Source organism: Echeneis naucrates, chromosome 21 (assembly GCF_900963305.1).
Source record: "Echeneis naucrates chromosome 21, fEcheNa1.1, whole genome shotgun sequence".
NCBI classification, from domain to species: domain Eukaryota; kingdom Metazoa; phylum Chordata; class Actinopteri; order Carangiformes; family Echeneidae; genus Echeneis; species Echeneis naucrates.
This window is the reverse complement of record NC_042531.1, coordinates 16,190,424-16,208,655: the sequence shown is the minus strand read 5'-3', so window position 1 is coordinate 16,208,655 and position 18,232 is coordinate 16,190,424. Positions and strand designations below refer to the sequence as shown.

General features: G+C 42.4%; 1 protein-coding gene across 2 annotated transcripts in view; it reads left to right on the top strand.

The window, feature by feature from the left end:
* LOC115061419 (fibronectin-like) overlaps positions 1 to 18,021 on the top strand; it is a 28,574-nt gene extending 10,553 nt beyond the window's left edge. For both annotated transcript variants that reach the window (XM_029529699.1, XM_029529698.1), the window contains exons 13-49: positions 1,318 to 1,439; positions 1,582 to 1,750; positions 2,119 to 2,304; positions 2,418 to 2,546; positions 2,737 to 2,826; positions 2,935 to 3,129; positions 4,325 to 4,603; positions 4,774 to 5,037; positions 5,171 to 5,265; positions 5,654 to 5,822; positions 5,940 to 6,026; positions 6,144 to 6,335; positions 6,845 to 7,117; positions 7,757 to 7,871; positions 7,997 to 8,073; positions 8,156 to 8,245; positions 8,361 to 8,627; positions 8,736 to 8,852; positions 8,962 to 9,126; positions 9,221 to 9,376; positions 9,526 to 9,639; positions 9,756 to 10,025; positions 10,150 to 10,361; positions 10,877 to 10,964; positions 11,150 to 11,335; positions 11,452 to 11,541; positions 11,692 to 11,883; positions 11,978 to 12,067; positions 12,933 to 13,038; positions 13,155 to 13,374; positions 13,915 to 14,085; positions 14,175 to 14,313; positions 14,548 to 14,715; positions 15,755 to 15,880; positions 16,032 to 16,138; positions 16,253 to 16,372; positions 16,673 to 18,021. In XM_029529699.1, the coding sequence (XP_029385559.1) occupies positions 1,318 to 1,439; positions 1,582 to 1,750; positions 2,119 to 2,304; positions 2,418 to 2,546; positions 2,737 to 2,826; positions 2,935 to 3,129; positions 4,325 to 4,603; positions 4,774 to 5,037; positions 5,171 to 5,265; positions 5,654 to 5,822; positions 5,940 to 6,026; positions 6,144 to 6,335; positions 6,845 to 7,117; positions 7,757 to 7,871; positions 7,997 to 8,073; positions 8,156 to 8,245; positions 8,361 to 8,627; positions 8,736 to 8,852; positions 8,962 to 9,126; positions 9,221 to 9,376; positions 9,526 to 9,639; positions 9,756 to 10,025; positions 10,150 to 10,361; positions 10,877 to 10,964; positions 11,150 to 11,335; positions 11,452 to 11,541; positions 11,692 to 11,883; positions 11,978 to 12,067; positions 12,933 to 13,038; positions 13,155 to 13,374; positions 13,915 to 14,085; positions 14,175 to 14,313; positions 14,548 to 14,715; positions 15,755 to 15,880; positions 16,032 to 16,138; positions 16,253 to 16,372; positions 16,673 to 16,741 (5,705 nt within the window). In that variant the 3' untranslated portion in view covers positions 16,742 to 18,021. The remainder of the gene's footprint in view (positions 1 to 1,317; positions 1,440 to 1,581; positions 1,751 to 2,118; positions 2,305 to 2,417; positions 2,547 to 2,736; positions 2,827 to 2,934; positions 3,130 to 4,324; positions 4,604 to 4,773; positions 5,038 to 5,170; positions 5,266 to 5,653; positions 5,823 to 5,939; positions 6,027 to 6,143; positions 6,336 to 6,844; positions 7,118 to 7,756; positions 7,872 to 7,996; positions 8,074 to 8,155; positions 8,246 to 8,360; positions 8,628 to 8,735; positions 8,853 to 8,961; positions 9,127 to 9,220; positions 9,377 to 9,525; positions 9,640 to 9,755; positions 10,026 to 10,149; positions 10,362 to 10,876; positions 10,965 to 11,149; positions 11,336 to 11,451; positions 11,542 to 11,691; positions 11,884 to 11,977; positions 12,068 to 12,932; positions 13,039 to 13,154; positions 13,375 to 13,914; positions 14,086 to 14,174; positions 14,314 to 14,547; positions 14,716 to 15,754; positions 15,881 to 16,031; positions 16,139 to 16,252; positions 16,373 to 16,672) is intronic.
* Positions 18,022 to 18,232: the final 211 nt, after the last annotated feature.

The following is an 18,232-nucleotide window of genomic DNA, read 5'->3' as shown; positions in this document are numbered from 1 at the left end:
AACCCTTCCTCGCCAGCGGCCTGTGGGTCTGTAATAGACAGTAATTGGTCCCAGATTGTTTTTGAGGTTTGCGTATCTGCTGGCAACTTCTGGTTAACCAAGCCACTTGCTCAGTAACTTTGATTACAGGTCTGCTATTTGGAAAAGTGGTTAGAAAACCCCAGTTCTTTATAGAAGCTACCAGTTTCTATCAGCACAGCTTATGTCAGGATTCTGCTAGTCACTTCTGTTTGCATTACAGATGATTCGATACATCATTTTTCAACCAGCGCAGAGGCACTGCTGCTAGAGTGCAGGTGCCATTTTTTCATTTTGGGTCTACTAACCTGCTAAGATGTATTCATTCAGCCTGTGTGCAACGAGCATTGCCTGGCGTATGTCAGTTGTCAGATGCAGTATGACACAGTACACACGCTTGATCTCCTATTAGCTGCAAAAGCCACCAAGTATTTCCAAGAAATCCACCAACAGACAGGCCCATCTGTTACAGACATCTGTTTGGCAGCCTGTAGTGAGGCTGCAGGGAGTCTAACTGAGCTGAAACCTGCTTTTGTTGCAAGAAGCAAAAAGAAGCACTATCCAGTATATCATTTCTATGGTCAGCTTTGCTTTTAAAGGGGTTTTCAATTCATTGCTCTCACATTCCACATTATCATTTTCACATATTCTATGTTAATATATATCAATAATTCTTGTTTCTCTTCTTAGGTGCCTGTTCTTTTTTTCTTTGCCATATTCTTTTGTGTTATGAGGTTCCATTAAGTAGAAGAGTCACAAAAGAGTTTAATTACATGACATAAAATTAAGAACATTTGAAAGGGGAGGATTTGAAATAAAAATTTTCACTGTAATTATTATGTTATATATCCTTGCACTATTTTTAAAATTACCACTAAATGCTGCTCTACTAAACACAAACAATTCCTTCAAGAGAACAAGGAAGGAGAGAAAGCAAGGTGAAGTGAAGAAGGAGGAGAGAAAGTGGGGCTGGTGAAGTCTGTGAAGGAATCTCACAGCGACATGCTATTTTCTTTCCCCACTCTTTCTTTTTTTTCTGCTGGGGAAAATCCTGTTGCACAGTCATACTCACTCACTGTAATGTAAAAGCACACGTTTTTGAAATTGTAGAAGCTATTATGTTAGAATTTCTGTATTTTGGTGCTCACCACCGCAATTAATTAATGAAAAAGTGGACATTAAAATCATCATCCTCATGGGATCATTCCATCTCTGATGTCACACAATCATCATGTCTTTCCTGCACAGAAAAGAAGAACTGGCCTGCTTATCTGTCTCTCTGTGATCTGTGTCTCTCAGGTGGTCACCGTCCTGTCCAGGTGATCATAACAGAATCTGGCAACCAGCCCAACTCCCACCCCATCCAGTGGAACGCCCCAGCATCGGCTCACATCACCCAGTACATCCTAAAATGGAGAGTGGTGAGTTTCCGAAGTTAAAAAAGACCTGATTCCTCCCCTTGGCCACCGCCCCCCCGCCCCCGAGACCTGAACCCAAATTCTGTTCAGCATGCTGACTGTTAGAACTCCCTCACATCTCTTTTTCTACTACCTTGCAACACAGAAAAACAGCCAGGACGGCTGGAGGGAGGTGATGATCCCTGGTCATCTTAACTCTTACACCATCTCTGGTCTGAAGCCGGGCATCACCTATGAGGGTCAGCTGATCAGCATTCTGCGCTATGGACGCCAAGAGGTCACACGCTTTGACTTCACCACCAATTATGGATCATGTGAGTGAGCGTGGTGATAAATGTTGATGTTCTGCAGAGCCTCAAAACTCTTTGACAGTATAAACTGTGTCCACATTGTTTGGCTACTTCTTCCATGTAAGCCTTTCATGTTTGGATGTTTTTCTTCTGCGTGGAACTGCACTGGTTTGCAGAATATCGAATGCCTGGGAAAAGACATGCAGCATCATTAAAGCGTAGTTTTGTCTAGAATTTCTTTTGGGTCCATAAACTCCACCTTGAGCAGGAAATCCTCTTTGATATTTCCAAAACTCTTTTGCCAGAGTATCTTGGCCAGTGTTGCCAGTGCTGATCTCAGAGGCAGCAAGTAGCCAACACCAACTTATTTTCCATCTGTGGTTCCCCCGTAGTGGCGACATCACAAGGCGAGACCACCCAGCTGCCGCCTGTGGTCGACATTTCAGAGTCAGTGACTGAAATCACCTCCAGCAGCTTCGTCATCTCCTGGGTTTCCGCCTCTGACACAGTTTCTGGTTTTAGAGTAGAGTATGAGCTCAGTGAGCATGGGCAGATCACTGGACAACCCATGGTGCTAGGTAACTGCAGACGCACGCTGACGCATGGATGCATTTGCATAGCAACGTTCATATATTTTAGCTCATGAATGAAAACCAACGGTGTGATACTTTATACATTTGTTTCCTGTCAGACCTTCCCCGTACAACTACCTCAGTCAACATTAATGACCTTCTGCCCGGGAGGAAGTACACTGTCAATGTCTATGAGGTGACTGACAGTGGGGAGGACAACCTCATCCTTACCACCTCACAAACCACTGGTAAGTAAACACACAGTCACCTGTCCTCTCCGATATTCCGAGAGTCTAGGTTGAGCCCTGCTATACTGAAATATGGATTTGCGTCTGCCATCAGTCTAATAGATATACGGATCAACTGATAAGTGCTAAAAAGGCATATAATTATAATTCCAATTTTGCTTCTAATACTTACCACCCATTTGCTTCACAGCACCTGATGCTCCCACTGACCATGAGGTGGATGAGGTGGGAGAAACTTCCATTGTAATCAGCTGGGAAAAACCACTGGCTCCTATCACTGGTATGCCCTGACAATTATTTATTACCAGTCATTATCATCAGCTCCACTGCAGGAAATTGGATCCTCTGTCTAACCTCTGTGAGCTGTATGATCTATTCCTCCGTGCAGGCTATCGTGTTGTTTACACACCGTCAGTGGAAGGTGAAAGCACAGAGCTGATTCTTCCTGACACGGCGACGTCCGTGACCCTGAGCGACCTTCGACCTGGCAAGATGTACAACATCAGTATCTACTCCGTTGAGGACAGTCTGGAGAGTGAACCTGTCTTTGTACAGGTGAACACTGCTGGAAATCCACTGCCAGGTAAATGACAGATGTGTGCACCAATTTAACTAATTTATGTTTAAGTCTTTTTTTTTTTTTTTATCTTTAACGTCTGTGTATCTACAGGTGCTGGTGGTATTAACTAACATAATCAAAATAACTGTAGTTAAAAAACATCAGGACAGAACTGCTGACAATGAAATTTTGGAAGTAGGCTGTCACTTCTTTCTCTGGGCACAAGTGGTTGGTGTCCAGTGAGTGAAAATGTGCCCAATGGGTGATTTTGATCCCTCAAACCCCACCCTGCTCTGCTGTATGACCTTATGGACTTTGCTTATTGCTCTTGTCAGAAACACATGGTCCAAAATCAACCTGCTACTCATCCCCTGGCCTTTTTAGTGATTTATGTTATAGTTTCAGCCCAAGTTTAGTTTTCCAATGGAAGAGTGAAGTCATCGAGTTCACAGCTGTTGTGCTCTCCTTCTGCTCAGTTGGAGTTATGTAAAACTTCTCAGTCTGCCAGGTTGAACACGCTGGAAGGTCACTGTAGCAGATGCTAGAAAAGTGTCTCTGTGTGTGTGTCTGTCTGCGTCTGTCTGTAGAGTCTAATATAACCTACTTGAGAATTTTTGCTGCCGTCTTAAGATAGACAGAGATGTCAGAAGTTGCCAGATGGGCTATATGTTCACCGCAACAAGCGCAGTTAGCATATAATTCATATTATATATAAACTGTTAAACCCAAAAACTACTCTTCCAGATCAGCTGACAGTTTCAGTGTCGGGCCATGGGCCATGAGGAAAATGATGGCTAAACCCAGAGAAAAGCGCACATACAGACTCACAGCTAGGCTGAATTCTACAGTATCACAACATCACACTCGTCAGTAAACTCTCATTTCATGTTGTGTTGAATTATGGGACCTCAACTCGTGAATGACAGGATTTCCACAGGCTCACCAACTTTATTTCTAACAGCTGCATTAGACTCATTCCAGCTATTCAACAAGAGACTGGCCATCTTACTTTTGGGATTTAGTTTCTGTGCTAAAATAAATTCACACAGATTTTCACTCTTAGTCAGGATAGAGAAAGGGAAAGGCATTAAGACAGATGAATTATGGCAACCCTCACTGGGGGAACAGTGTTCTTTGGGATCAATGGGAGACCACGTGTTGCCTTATATGAATATGAGAGTAAAATGTTTGATAGTGAGTTTGTTTCTCCTGTTCACAGATGAAGTGGCTTCTCCTACAGACCTGCAATTCTTTGAGGTGTCAGATAAAAAAATAGTTCTGACCTGGACTGGGCCAAGCAGCGAGGTCTCAGGTTACCGTGTCACTGTCGTCCCTGTTGATGAGTCCGGTTCTCCACAGAGGGAGATGACCCTCCCTGTCAGTCAGAACTCCTACATCGAAGTGATGCACCTGCAGCCAGGAACACTGTACCGCTTCAATGTCTACACCATTCACAATGGAGAGGAAAGTTTACCCCTTATTGGAGAGCAAACTACCAGTGAGTTTGACAAAAGCTTAATGTACACACACACAAGTTTATTTTTTGTAAATTTAAATGAATATCTCCCTAAGAGTGCATGGTGTGATTAAAATGGTTGTAAAGGAAAATATGCAATTTGTTTATTTTTTATGTAAGTAACAGTCTTGACGGAAATCTCTTTTGTTTAGAGCCGGATGCTCCCACAGATATCCACTTCACCAATGTCACTGAGGACAGCGCTGTGATCATGTGGTACGCCCCCCGTGCCAAAATCAGTGGCTACCGTCTCTTCCTCTCCACGGAGGGCTCTAACCCCAAGCAGCTGCGCCTGCCTTCTCGCCTCACTCAGTACACTCTCCTCAACCTGAAGCCTGAAACGGAGTACACTGCCACGCTACATGCAGAGCAAGACAACACAGTCAGTGTAGGAGAGACTGCGGTGTTTACCACTCGTGAGTGTCTGAAACAAATACAAATTTGTATAAAGCCTTGTGGTCACTTTTTCATGTGCTCAAACAAATCGTGCTGTGTGATGTTACCACACAACTGATCATGGACACAACTGTGCTCTCTCTCTGTGTGTAGACCCACCAATGGGCAACGCTCCTCATTTCAGCACTGATGTGACTGACACATCCATTATAATATCCTGGACTCCAGTTCCCAGCATTGGATACAAGGTACATTTACTCTAAATTCATAACATAAAACACCTTTTCTTTTTAGGCCTGCCACACACTTATTGCTAAATGTGACCTTGTTACTTTCCAAGACCTGCGTTGTGTGACAGTCCCTCTCTGACAATTATTCAACTCCTTTTGCTGATGGAGTCCAGATTCCACTTATTCTTGGTTCACTGCAGGTCCCTTTGGAGTGAGCTAACATGGGAACTACAGACCTCTAGGATAAATGTGATTGGTCAAAATATGTCACACCGCAGATGAGAATGCTTTGCTGACTTCCATGTTCTTGGGAAAACATTGGCCTTTGACCCTTGCCTCCTGTAGCCCCAATGCATGTTTTTCTCTCTCCTCCGCCTTTCTGACTCTGTGTTCATTTATTGCTCAGTTGACAGTACGCCCCAGCCAGGGCGGAGAAGCACCCAGAGATGTGACCTCTGACTCAGGAAGTATTTACGTTTCCGGTCTGACTCCCGGAGTTGAGTACACCTACAGCGTCCAGCCAGTCATAAACGGCCGCGAACAGGGAACCACAGTCACACGCCGCATTGTCACACGTAAATATTAACTGATACATTCTGAGTTTCAGAATTTTTTTCTTGCCCCTTGTTCAAGCTGTACCTTTCCTGCCACTTTGACAGTCTTTGACTGCTTTTTCCCCTCTTTATCCCCAGCTCTGACTCCTCCTACTGATCTTGACCTCCAGTCAAACCCCGGCACTGGAGAGCTCACTGTGCAATGGAACGGAGCCAATACACCAGGTAAACACATGTTCACATGCCAAGGTATTATTAAACACAAATTACCAACTACCACTCAGCATATTAGTGATAAGTGATCAAACTAACACCTAAGTGTCAATCTCCCATCTATTCAAGACATCACCGGCTACAGAGTGACATGCACACCCACGAATGGACAGCATGGGAACAGTGTTGAGGAGTTTGTGGAGGCTGGACAGAATTCTTGCACACTTGACAACCTTAGTCCAGGAGTGGAGTACAATGTCAGCGTTGTTACTGTGAAGGATGACATGGAGAGCACCCCAGTATCCACAGTCATTACACCAGGTAGGTTAGAGGAGTAAATCAAGGAGTTTTGAATGGATACAAAATGTATTCCCTGATAGCTCAACATGTAGACGAGATAATGCAATTATGTATATTTATATATAAATGTAGAAAGTTTGAACACATAATAACAGCTCTAACGTATCACCAGCAGCTGAGGAATGATGTAAAAACAGCACTGATTGTTTTGCTTTATTTTCTGGCTATATATTAAAAATGTTCAATGGAGGAGCTTCATTGAATAACAGCTGAAACCTCACTAGATGGTAATATATAGCAGGAAAATAAGCCCTCGGCTGTAGCTCTTCCATTGTTGTGATATAGCGAATATCCCAACCTGCTGGAAGGAAACAGCCTCCTTCGTTGCTCATCTTAACCGCTGCTCCTACATGTCTTTTGTTTGTTGTTTTCCACTTCCTGCCACGCCTGTATCCGATTCCTTCCTTTTCCCTCCACCTTTGCCTCTGGTCCTGTGTGTCTGCTGTCCTTTCCACTAAATCCTGCCCCAGACGTGCCCAAGCTGACGGACCTCAGCTTTGAGGAAGTGAGCGACACCACCATCAGCCTCCGCTGGACGCCATTCAACACCACAGCCATCACCGGTTACAAGATCACAGTCGTGGCAGCCGGAGAGAGTGTGCCCATCCTTGAAGAAACTGTGCTGCCAGGCACTGGCCATTACACTGTCTACGGACTGGAGCCTGGTATCGACTATTACATCAGCGTGGCCACCGTGACGGAGAATGGCGAGAGTGAACCCACCACATTCACTCAGCACACCTGTAAGATCATGTTTCCTACTGAAACCGAAAGATTTTCTCCGTTGATAGTATAACTCACAGCACATCTTTTGACTGGAAGAGTCATTGATTTATGAATTACTATCAGAAGAGAGTGTTCTTTAGATTTGTGGTTTGTGCTGTCTCTTCGGCAGTCATAAATCACAGTGTGCTGAGCCTATATAATGTGAGGCGGTTCATTTCAGCTCTAAGACACAGCCCTTCAAAGCAGACCTTTTAAGTTGTTGGTGTAATTGCGCCGCATGCTGTGCGTGCTAATAATCCTCTTAGTATGCGTGTGTACACGTGTGGACCGTCTGGTTTTAGTTGAGGGGATTTGTCATACTGAGGCTCATTTTGCCCCCCAATGCAAACACTGCTTGTTCTCTCACTTTAAAGATGTCATAAAACCTCAGACAGGGGATTACACTGACACACACACTCATAAAACAGACTCTTCCCCTTCAAAAAGAAGGTAGTATGAATGCCTCTAAATGTAATTTCTCCCTTTACTTACATTTCTCTTATCACCTTACTCTCACATGGTTTAAATTTTTCTCACCACTTAAAACTTGAGCAAAAATAAATCTGAAAGTGCTATCTTGACCTTTTGAATCATGCAGCACTTTCTCTTTTTAATAGCTGTGCCAGCCCCCACTAATCTGGGTTTTGGCCAAATTGGAGCTGACACTATAGAAGTCACCTGGGACTCTCCTGCTGTGCCAAACATCGCTGATATCAACAGCTTCCTCATCAGGTACACGCTTGACCTCTTTTATTTTTGACTCACATTTGTACAGATTTTTTTCCAGAATGTTGAAACCACCAATACCTCAGAAATGAAAGAATCGTCTCTTTGTTGTTGGCTTCCTAAATGTTCAGGTACCACCCCATTGATGATGAAGATGATATTACAGAAACCAGTGTAGGAGGCAGAACCAACAACGTGGTGCTAAGCAGTGAGTTACAGTATACACAAACACTTGGCAAAAATGTACACAGAAACACAGCCAACTACATTTGTTTCCTGTGTGTCCACAGACCTGCTGCCAAACACAGAATATCTGGTGAGCGTGGTATGTGTTTATGAACAGAAAGAGAGCTCGCCTCTTGTCGGCACTCAGAAAACTGGTGAGTTTTTACCTACAGTAAAATATCAGTCCAGAAGTAGGATTTTACTATCTAAAAGAAATGTCTCTACACAATTTTCCCTTCGTCATATTCTGTATTCTCTAACCATCCTCAGCTCTGGATTCACCTGTGGGCCTGCGTTTCTCTGAGATCTTCACCAACTCCTTCACCATCCACTGGCTCGCTCCACAGAGCAAAATCACAGGTTACCGTATCCGTTACCAGATGGTCAATGGAGGGAGGTCTAAGGACGAAAGGCTACCCCCGTCCAGGAGCCACTTCACCCTGACAGGGCTCATTCCAGACACAGATTACCTTGTGAACATCTACGCAGTGAGCGGGAACCAAGAGAGCGAGCCACTCAGTGGGAAACAGAGAACGAGTATGAAATCCTAATTTAATACTTTCTAGTACCACTTACTCATCATCTTGGTGTCATTGCACTGTTGAAGTAGTCTTTTGTGTCTGACTTTTCTGTCTCTCTCTTTAGTCTCTGATGCGCCCACAGATCTGGAGGTGCTAAACTCCACCCCTACCAGTATCACTGTCCGCTGGGACTCCCCTCCTGTTACTGTGCGCTACTATAGGATCACTCACGGAGAATCAGGTGAAATAGTAATAATGGCTCAGGATACTGATTTTAGTTTATAGGAGTTACCAGTCAGTATCGGTCTACTGATGTTTTAAACACATTTTTGGTGCCAATCTTTATCCAGGAGGTCATAGTAATCCCAAGGAGTTCACTGTCCCTGGCTCTCAGTCCACTGCCACTATCACAAACTTGAAGCCTGGTACCGACTATACTATTACTGTCTATGCTGTGACCGGTAGAGGAGACAGTCCCGCATCCAGCACTCCAATCTATGTTACGCACAAAACAGGTACGAAAAACAATGCAGGACAGCCTTTCAAACAGATTTCACCCTTTTCTAGTAACAGATCATTTCCACTCACATCTCCAATCTCCTGTACAAGGTGTCGACTCTCCCTCTGGAATGGAGGTGACAGAAGTGAAAGACAACAGTGTCACAGTGAGGTGGAGCCCTGCCCAGGGCCCAATCAAAGGATACAGAGTTACTGGGGTGCCCAGAAATGGACTTGGGCCATCTTTTACTGAAGTGGTGGCCCCAGGTATGCAACCAAAATTAAGCACTTAAGCAATTTTTTTTTTTTTTTTTTTTTTTTTTTTAGCTTTGAATTTATAGCTTCTGTATTTCTCCTCAGTTTATGAAAGTTTCATTCATATTGTCCTTTTTGCATAATTTTCCATCATTTTTCAGATCAAACCGAGATTACTTTCTCAGGCCTAATGCCCACCGTCGAGTACGTTTTGAGTGTGTACGCTCTTGGCCAAGATGGAGAGAGCTCTCCAATGGTGGTGAATGCTTTAACGAGTGAGTCTACGCTTTCAAACTGACACAAATAGAAATACAAATCATCCGGACATCTCCTACATCTCCCTAGAACACTAACCACTCCACCCCTTCTCTCCATTCTCCTCACTTTTTAGATGTAGACCGTCCCAAAGATCTGACTTTCTCAGATATTGACTCCACCTCACTGCGGATCTCCTGGGACAGTCCAGAGGGAATTGTTACGTCTTACAGGGTCTTTTATTCAAGTCCAGAGGAGGGTGAGCGAGAGCTGCGTCCCGCTCCCCGAGGTGATGCCGAGTCCACTGTTATCTATGGTCTGCAGCCTGGCACTGAATACACTGTGAAGGTCATTGCCCTGCATGATGACACAGCCAGCACACCTCTGGTTGGCACACAAGCTACAGGTACAGGAGCAAATTAGTTTTAGATCTCTTTTATTAGAAGTAAATGACATTAAGTAAAGAAATGAACATTTTAATGTAGAAACCATTCTTATCACTGTTTCTCCTTCTTTGCACTTTCCTGCAGCCATTTCACCCCCCACCAACCTCCAGTTCTCCCAGATTAGCCCTACCTCTTTCACAATGCGTTGGGCTGTCCCGGGCCAGGAGAACCGACTAAATGGGCTTACAGGTCTCACAGGCTACCGTGTGGTGGTAAACCCCAAGAACAAGAGTGGACCAACCAAAGAGATCAACCTGGCTCCAGACACCACTGAGACACACATCTCTGGGCTCATGGTGAGTAAAGGAGTGTAAATCTGTCGATGAAAGACTTGTGCTCTTTCTTGTCATAAGTTAATGCTGGCGCAGAGAGACAACTGTCTCCATTTACTTGCAACAATAGCAAAAAAACTATCAAACAAAAAAGTCAAATGTGTGCCTCACTATATTTTGATAAATTGTAGCTGTTTGTTTCCTTATTGTATGTTCCAATAATATAATTGGGGAGAATTGCTTCCTAGAACACAGGAAATCATCATGAAAATGAAGCATTTTAAGCCTAATAAAAATCACATTTAGCATGTGCAGTGCCGAACGAAAGAATGGATGTGTGCAAACCTACAGATCATTGCTGTGAGACTAAAAGTAACGTGCAGGCAGACTTAGACATGTGGATCAACATGCATAAACATGTACATCAGTCGTAAATGCAGCAGCAGCCAGTATACTTTGACTACATTCAGTAGTGATTGTGCAGCTATCTCTCAGCCTGACGTCTGCTGTTTTTTTTTTTTTTTCCCCATCTCCCTTAGATTGCAACTACCTATGAAGTCCATGTTTACGCCCTGAAAAACTCACTGACCAGCAGGCCAATCCAAGGAGAGGTCACCACTTTAGAGAGTGAGTCTCCAACATAACTCATAATCTACAAAATGTGTCTTCATTAATAAACACAGTGATGGGGCATTGGTGTTTCACTAAGTTTCTGCCCTTTGAAAAGGGTCAGGGTGCTCCCATCATAAAAACCATGTACAAACACTTTAATTTTATTACCCCTGACCTCTTGTCCCTTTTTTCACCTGAAGATATCAGCCCGCCTCGTCGAGTGCGAATCTCTGATGTCAACGACTCTTCCATCACTCTGACCTGGCGCTCCAAGACAGAAACCATCTCTGGCTTTTTGGTTGAGGCCACACCCACTTCTTTATCCACAGATTACATACCCATTCAAAGGACAATTGGCCCTGATTTGCGCTCATACACTATTACAGGTACACAGATATGAAAATGTTAATGCACAGAATCTAAACCAGCATTTTGATTTTTTTTATTTTTTAACGTTTTCTACGCACAGTACATCATGAGGTGTTGTCTGTCTTCCTTTCAGGTCTTGAGCCTGGGACTAATTATAAAATAAACATCTACACATTGAAAGGAAATGGACGCAGTCCCCCTCTAACACTGACTGCCACCACAGGTAACCATTCACTCTATACTGTTAGTCTCAGTCAAAAGTGGTACAATATTTTGACCTGTAACTACTTTGCAGAGGGCTATAAATTTTTTTTTTTTTTTTGCTAAGCTATTGTGAATTTGTTTTGACAATTGTTTTGTCTATCTCTTCAAGCTAAACCAGTGGTCATCCCACCCACCAATATCCGCTTCACTTCCCTGAACCCCACCAGCATTTCCTTCACCTGGGAGCCATCACGAAGCCCAGGGGTCACTGGGTATTATGTTACCTACGAGGAGGCCGGTGGCTTGCCCCGAGAAGTGACGCCTAGACCCCACGCTGGTCAGAGCTATACCATGATCAGTGGTAAGGGAGGAGCATGAGCTTTTCTGTTCACAAATAAAATAATTGAAATATGACTTACAATAAACATCCTTTAATATGTATTTGTTGTTCATAGGTCTGAAACCAGGAACAGAGTATGTCATTAAGATTGTTGCACTGCAAAATGCTTTGAGGAGCACACCTCTAGTAGGCAAAGCCAGAACACGTGAGTAAGCCCATCGAAACACAACAGTTTTTTTCTTCATTTTGTAGCGTGTAGTTCAAAAATATTTCAAATGCCAGTTATGGACAAGAGAAAAAAAGTACACAGTTTGGGGTTATGATCTCATCTCAAGAAATTTCTCTTTCTGATATAATTCATCTTAGTTTTAAAACATAGTTTTCCATGTTCAAGTACATCATTACAATAAAGTATTGATTGCCATTTTAACTCTTATTTCCAAGAGAAGACATTCTGAAGATTAACAAGTTGAAACGGTTGCTACTGTACACTGCCTGTAGGTTTGAGAGCTACGCTACGCTGACCCCTGCTGGCTTTATCCTCTACTAATAGAATCACATAATTCAGCCCTTGGCATCGATTGATAGTTGTGTTCTTCACTACATACATATGAGCTTACATAAATTAATGGCAGCTCTGGGAACAATTGAACCTGTTTAGATTTTGAGGGCCATTACTCTCAAGTGGGCTGCAGGTAAAGTGCAGGAAGTATCACCATCGTGTTATCATAGCCAGATATCATGTTTCAGTTTCATTAGCATCGAAAGGTGATTTCAGTCACCTAAAAATAAATCTGACTTTCCATCCCAGATGGTTACTCTAGTAATATTTACCAATCTTAAAATGTGTCAGTCTCTGTCTATGGGCTACTGCAGCTTGTGGGGCAGCTGTCTTGTCAAGAGTATTACAGAAAAAACATGTGTGCATTGGTTTCCTGTTGGTCATATAGTAGCACAATGGAAACATAAACTCTTACTTACCTACTAAAAATTCAGCTGGTCGAGCTGCGCATTTGCTTTGCCTTGCTTGCTTCTAACAGCTAGCGTACATATTTTTGTTGTCTAATCAGAGCCAGCTACAGATCACCTATTGGTCCCTGAGCTGCCTCGGCTTCCTGTTCCTCACCGACCCAGCACTGACATCCTGGACGTTCCAGAGTCCTTCGATGACAAGATGTAAGAGCCAGTATAATGTTGTTGATCTATTTGATCATGAACTAGACTCAAGAGAGTAGAACTGAAAACTCAGATTTCAATTCCGTCAAACATTTCTAAACTTTTCATCTATCTAGCTTCAACTCCAACCATGTGCACTTGGCTGGCACTAGTGGCCAGAACCAACCAGGGCAGCAGGGTCAACACATCTACACAGAGTACCAGAGCCTAGGCCCCAATAATGGACTTTATCGCCCCCATGGTGGACCCAAAGAAGGCCAGAGACCCACCCTCAGAGAACCCCTTGTCTATATTCCTGTACCCGGTCCTGATGGAAACAGAGTACCCTTGGTCAAGGTGTGTGAGGCTTAAAGGATCAGTTGCATATCTGAACTGGTTTATCCAAAAATTGTTTTTGCATTCTTCTGACAGTTCTCTGAAATTTCCACATTTCATTTGCATTTGTTTAACAGTTAGAAATACAAGACTTCTTATGTAATATATTTTTGAATGTGCATGTTGAAAGTTGGAGCTGAGGTTTGCAGATGATATATAAATGCACAGCCACAAGAAACTGTCGTTGGAATAATCTGAAACCACTGTAGTGTAATATATACTTCAGTTGTGTGTCACTGTGGTTATACCATAAAAAACTGTAGTTATAGTAAATGACGTTTATATTTTACATTATCAGAAACACAAAACTTGATCTTGCGTCTAACACATATTAGCTGTTGATCCTTAATGTTGACATAAACGTGCCTTCCTTTTTCTAATTTAACGACCAGGGAACAGACACACGCAGGAGCCTGCAGGGTCACAGTAAAAATATGAGAGTGTGTGAGGCTGGCATCTAAAGGATATTGCTTGATTCTGTTTGTACTCTCTGTGTTCAAGGTGAGTGAGGGTCCTCTCCCAGGTCTCGCCTTTGGTTTCCCAGACAATGACACAGAGTTGCCCCAGGAAGCACAGACAATCACAACAATCTCCTGGCAACCCATTCCTCAGACCTCAGAGTATGAGGTGTCCTGCAATCCCATTACAGAGCTGGAGGAAAGGGGCTTCCAGGTAACCCCCCCCCCCCCACACACACACACACACACACTTACTCCTAATGATGTACAGAGGACTTGTTAACCTTGTCTTCTTCTGTACAGATGCGTCTTCCTGGTACATCCAACAGTGCCACACTAATTGGACTAACATCTGGTGCATCCTATAATGTGGTAGTTGAAGCCATGAGGGGCGGGGCTAAGGAAAAAGTCCTGGAGGAAGTCGTAACTGTTGGAAATGCTGGTATTGTACATCAGAATTTTTGACTTTTATCATAACCAGGTTAGGTTTACTATATGATAATATTGTATAAAAGTAATCATAGAGAGACACTATCAATTATGTTATTCATTTTTTATAGTGTTTTAGTATTTATTACTTCATAAACATTACATTTTATGTACATGGTGAAGTTAGAATAAACTAAACCATTTCTCTTAGTCTTTTTCTTAACATATGTTTTCTTCCATCCCATAGTTCCTGGAGACATCCCCATTACCAGCAACCGGGATGTATGTTATGACACATTCACACACACCTATCACGAGGTGGGCTCAGAGTGGGAGCGCATGTCTGAGACGGGCTTCAAGTTGTGGTGTCACTGCCTTGGCCTGGGCAGTGGCCATTTTAGATGTGATTCTTCCAGTGAGTGGCTTAATAACCCCATCCCAGCATGCTTTGCAAACATCCATCAGCACATCATAGAATTAAAAGCCAATTAATTCTATGTGATTTGTTCCACGGGAATTTATAAGAGGGAGTAATGAAATGTCTATATCAGATAGCAAACTACAAAAACTTGCAAACTGACACAGGGTTGTGTCTATATACCAAAGCATTTAGCATCTTCCATCTTGGTCTTGATATGTCAGAGGCACTGTGTGTGCATGACGTTTTAGGATGGATCTGGACCGCCAAATTAGCCTCATATCTGAATGGCAAGCATTTTAAATTGGTATTTCTCATAAACGTATCATAAATTCCTTTGTTGATGCTGTGGAAAAGCCATAGAATTGTACCGTTCCTTTTCTATGTGCTGCAGCATGCAGTAATAAGATCCCAGCATGGACAGCCTTCTCAAAATCTGACAAGATTTTCTGCACAAATAAATCATAAAGATAATGATGTATTGTTTGTGCAATGTATTACATGTTACAGCCAGTAACATAGCTGAAACAGCTTGTCCGTGCGGGCCTCTCTGCTCTGTCTCTGTCAACTGTGAAGAGTACACAGCAAGAGGACAGAAAGCTACAATCTGCTAAACTGAGCTAATGAAATTGCATCTGAATCAGTTTTTTGTATTGTCTTTACAGCTAACATGACAATACCAGGAACTGAGAGCATCACCCATCAGCATAGGTTTAGGTCATCACACTGTGTGCCTGTACAACTGGGAAAATTATGCATTCAAATATTGTCGTGTCATATGTGGTTTGAATCGCATTGTATTTTGCACAATGAAGGCGAATGCCTACTTTTAAGATAGCATTTATATAGACATTGGGATTTATTGTGTGGAAGTTGTTGTATTGGAATGTTGTGAAACATGGAGGAAGCACAATTTATTTACATAAACTGATGAACTTCTTACATTTTTTCCTTGTGTATTTCTGTTCTTGCTCCCTTTCCTCTCGCTCTCTCTCTCTCCTCCTTTCGCTTCATCTCTCTGCACCTCCTCTTCCAGAATGGTGTCATGACAACAACAACAACTACAGAATTGGTGAAAAGTGGGACCGCCGTGCTGAAAATGGTCACATGATGAGCTGCACTTGCCTGGGAAATGGCAAAGGAGAATTCAAATGTGAACCCCGTAAGTGCACACACAAGACATGCAAAAAAGATCCCTGCTGTCCCCCATCCCTCCTGGTTCATACACAGCTTGTGTTCACACGATGGCTTATAAGATTTAATCATTCTACTAAAGTGATGTTGATCTTTAACATGTGAACATCATCCTCCAGATGAGTCGACATGTTATGATGATGGCAAAATGTACCAGGTGGGAAATCAGTGGCAGAAAGAATACCTGGGTGCCATCTGTACCTGTACCTGCTATGGAGGACAACAGGTGGGTAACAAGCAGAAACTCATTCAAGTGCATACTACATCCAGGACTGCATTGGAAACTTTGTGGCCTGAGTTGTTTGTGTGTATGTGGATATTAATCTCTCTTTCTCTGTAGGGCTGGCGCTGTGAGAACTGCAGACGGCCAGGAGGACAGACAGATGTGGATGCTGACCTCCTGCAGCCTGTTAGCTCAGATGTCTTTGACCGGTACAGAGAAAATGCTCTACGCAAACTGGTCAGTGTCCCACAATATGTTACACCGCTAATGATGTCTTCTACTCCTTCCAGCATTGCATGACCATTACCAGATATATCCATTCAATTTCATTTAGTTTTTTTGTTTTAAAATTTGGTAATATGAATTAAACGCAGGATATTAAATTCACTCACCTGCTCTTTCAACACTATACGAAAGCCTAGTTTTGCCAATGTTTGCATTTTTTCGTTGACTTCATAGGCATTGCAATGAATCAAGTCAAAACTAATCCTGCCATCCTGTCTATTTTTTCCTCTTCTTCTGTTCCCTCCTGTCCAGAACATCCAGTGTCCAATTGAATGTTTGAGACCAGAGCTGCTTGCAGATGCTCACAATCCCTCAGAGTAGAGAGAAGAGCGGAGTTTGAGAAAAGAAAGAAGGGTTGAGACCCCTTCTAAGGAGGAAGCCACCTCCTGATTTCATGAGGAGAAGATCTTTCCATTAAATTTGTGCCTTTAAAGGTTTTCCCAGCAGCAAATTTTAGTGCCTTAAGACTTTTTCACACCAATGTCTGTGCCTGTTCAAGATCCATCCAGCTTCACATGTTGGCTATGATCCTCTTTTCTTCTGCAAAATAAAAAAAAAAAGGTTTCTTCATTAGATGAATCTTTGACACAAATCTGTCAGAGCACAAATCCTGCTGCTTTATCACCTCAACTGCGTACACCAAAACACACACAAAGACACCCGATGGAGCTCTGTTGTGTCCTTTTTCTGTTGCATTAGTACATTCCATTGCATATCTCTTCTTTTGAAAAAGACAAAACACAACACTTCAAGTGTCCGTCCCTGGTCATACTTGTAGCCACATTTGTTGTAATGCCCATTTGAGTCTCACTGTGACTAATATCTATTCTGAGGACATTTAGGTAATGTCAGAATGCTTTTGTGGGTCCTTAGACAGTTCCAAATAAAAAAAAGAGGTTTGTTTTACAAAGGATGTCCAGAGCCATGCTTTTCATATTTTTGCAAGCTCCTCTTACAGCTCTTGTCCCAGCATGGATGACCGAAAGAGACATGACATTCAGACAGATTTGCAATCAAATTAATGTGACAGTTTTATTAAGATCAATCAGAATTCTTTGAGATTAAGGGGGTTAGAGTTGTAATGCCTGTCTCTCTGTGCTCAGTGTCCTTTTATTTTAATGACCCAAATAACTGGTCACACAGATTTCTCTTTGATCACAAAAAATACTGAACTACAAACTTTCCTTAAAAAGATAAGCACTGTTACTTTTGAGTTTGTATTAAAACATTGCTATTACTGTGTAGGCTATTGAAGTCACCATGAAGATGTGATTCTCTGATCTGTAATGTTCTGTAATGGTGTTTTAAAAAGTGCATAAGGTATAGCACCTGTAAAATTTAGAAAGCCAAAGCTGACTGACCAAAAGTTGACTCGAATTTCAAAAAAGAATAGGACTCACCATTATTTCCAAGAGAAATGCATTTTAATTCTATAAGTGTTTGTATTTTTTTTAATCATTCTTTTATTTATCCCTTTTTATTCAGGAATTTTGTTCAATGCTATTTTGGGGTGTACACTTTATTTTTTACATGTTTTTATGTTGTTGGTGCCAAACTCTGAACTACTGTGGACTGAATCTTTTTAATAAACTGAAAAAAAATCCAAGCATGTCATCAGTTTTCTGTTGGGGGAAGATTTTCAACAAATTGAGTTATGTGATATAATGTGGATATTTGATTTTGTCCCATGACTCCATGAATGTTAAGGTGGCAGGTTTGGATATTGATTTATCCCAATTCATGGATCTTCTTGTTTTCTCTTCAGGAATTGGTTTCAAAAGGGACATAAGCCTTTGTTTTTTGAAAGACATG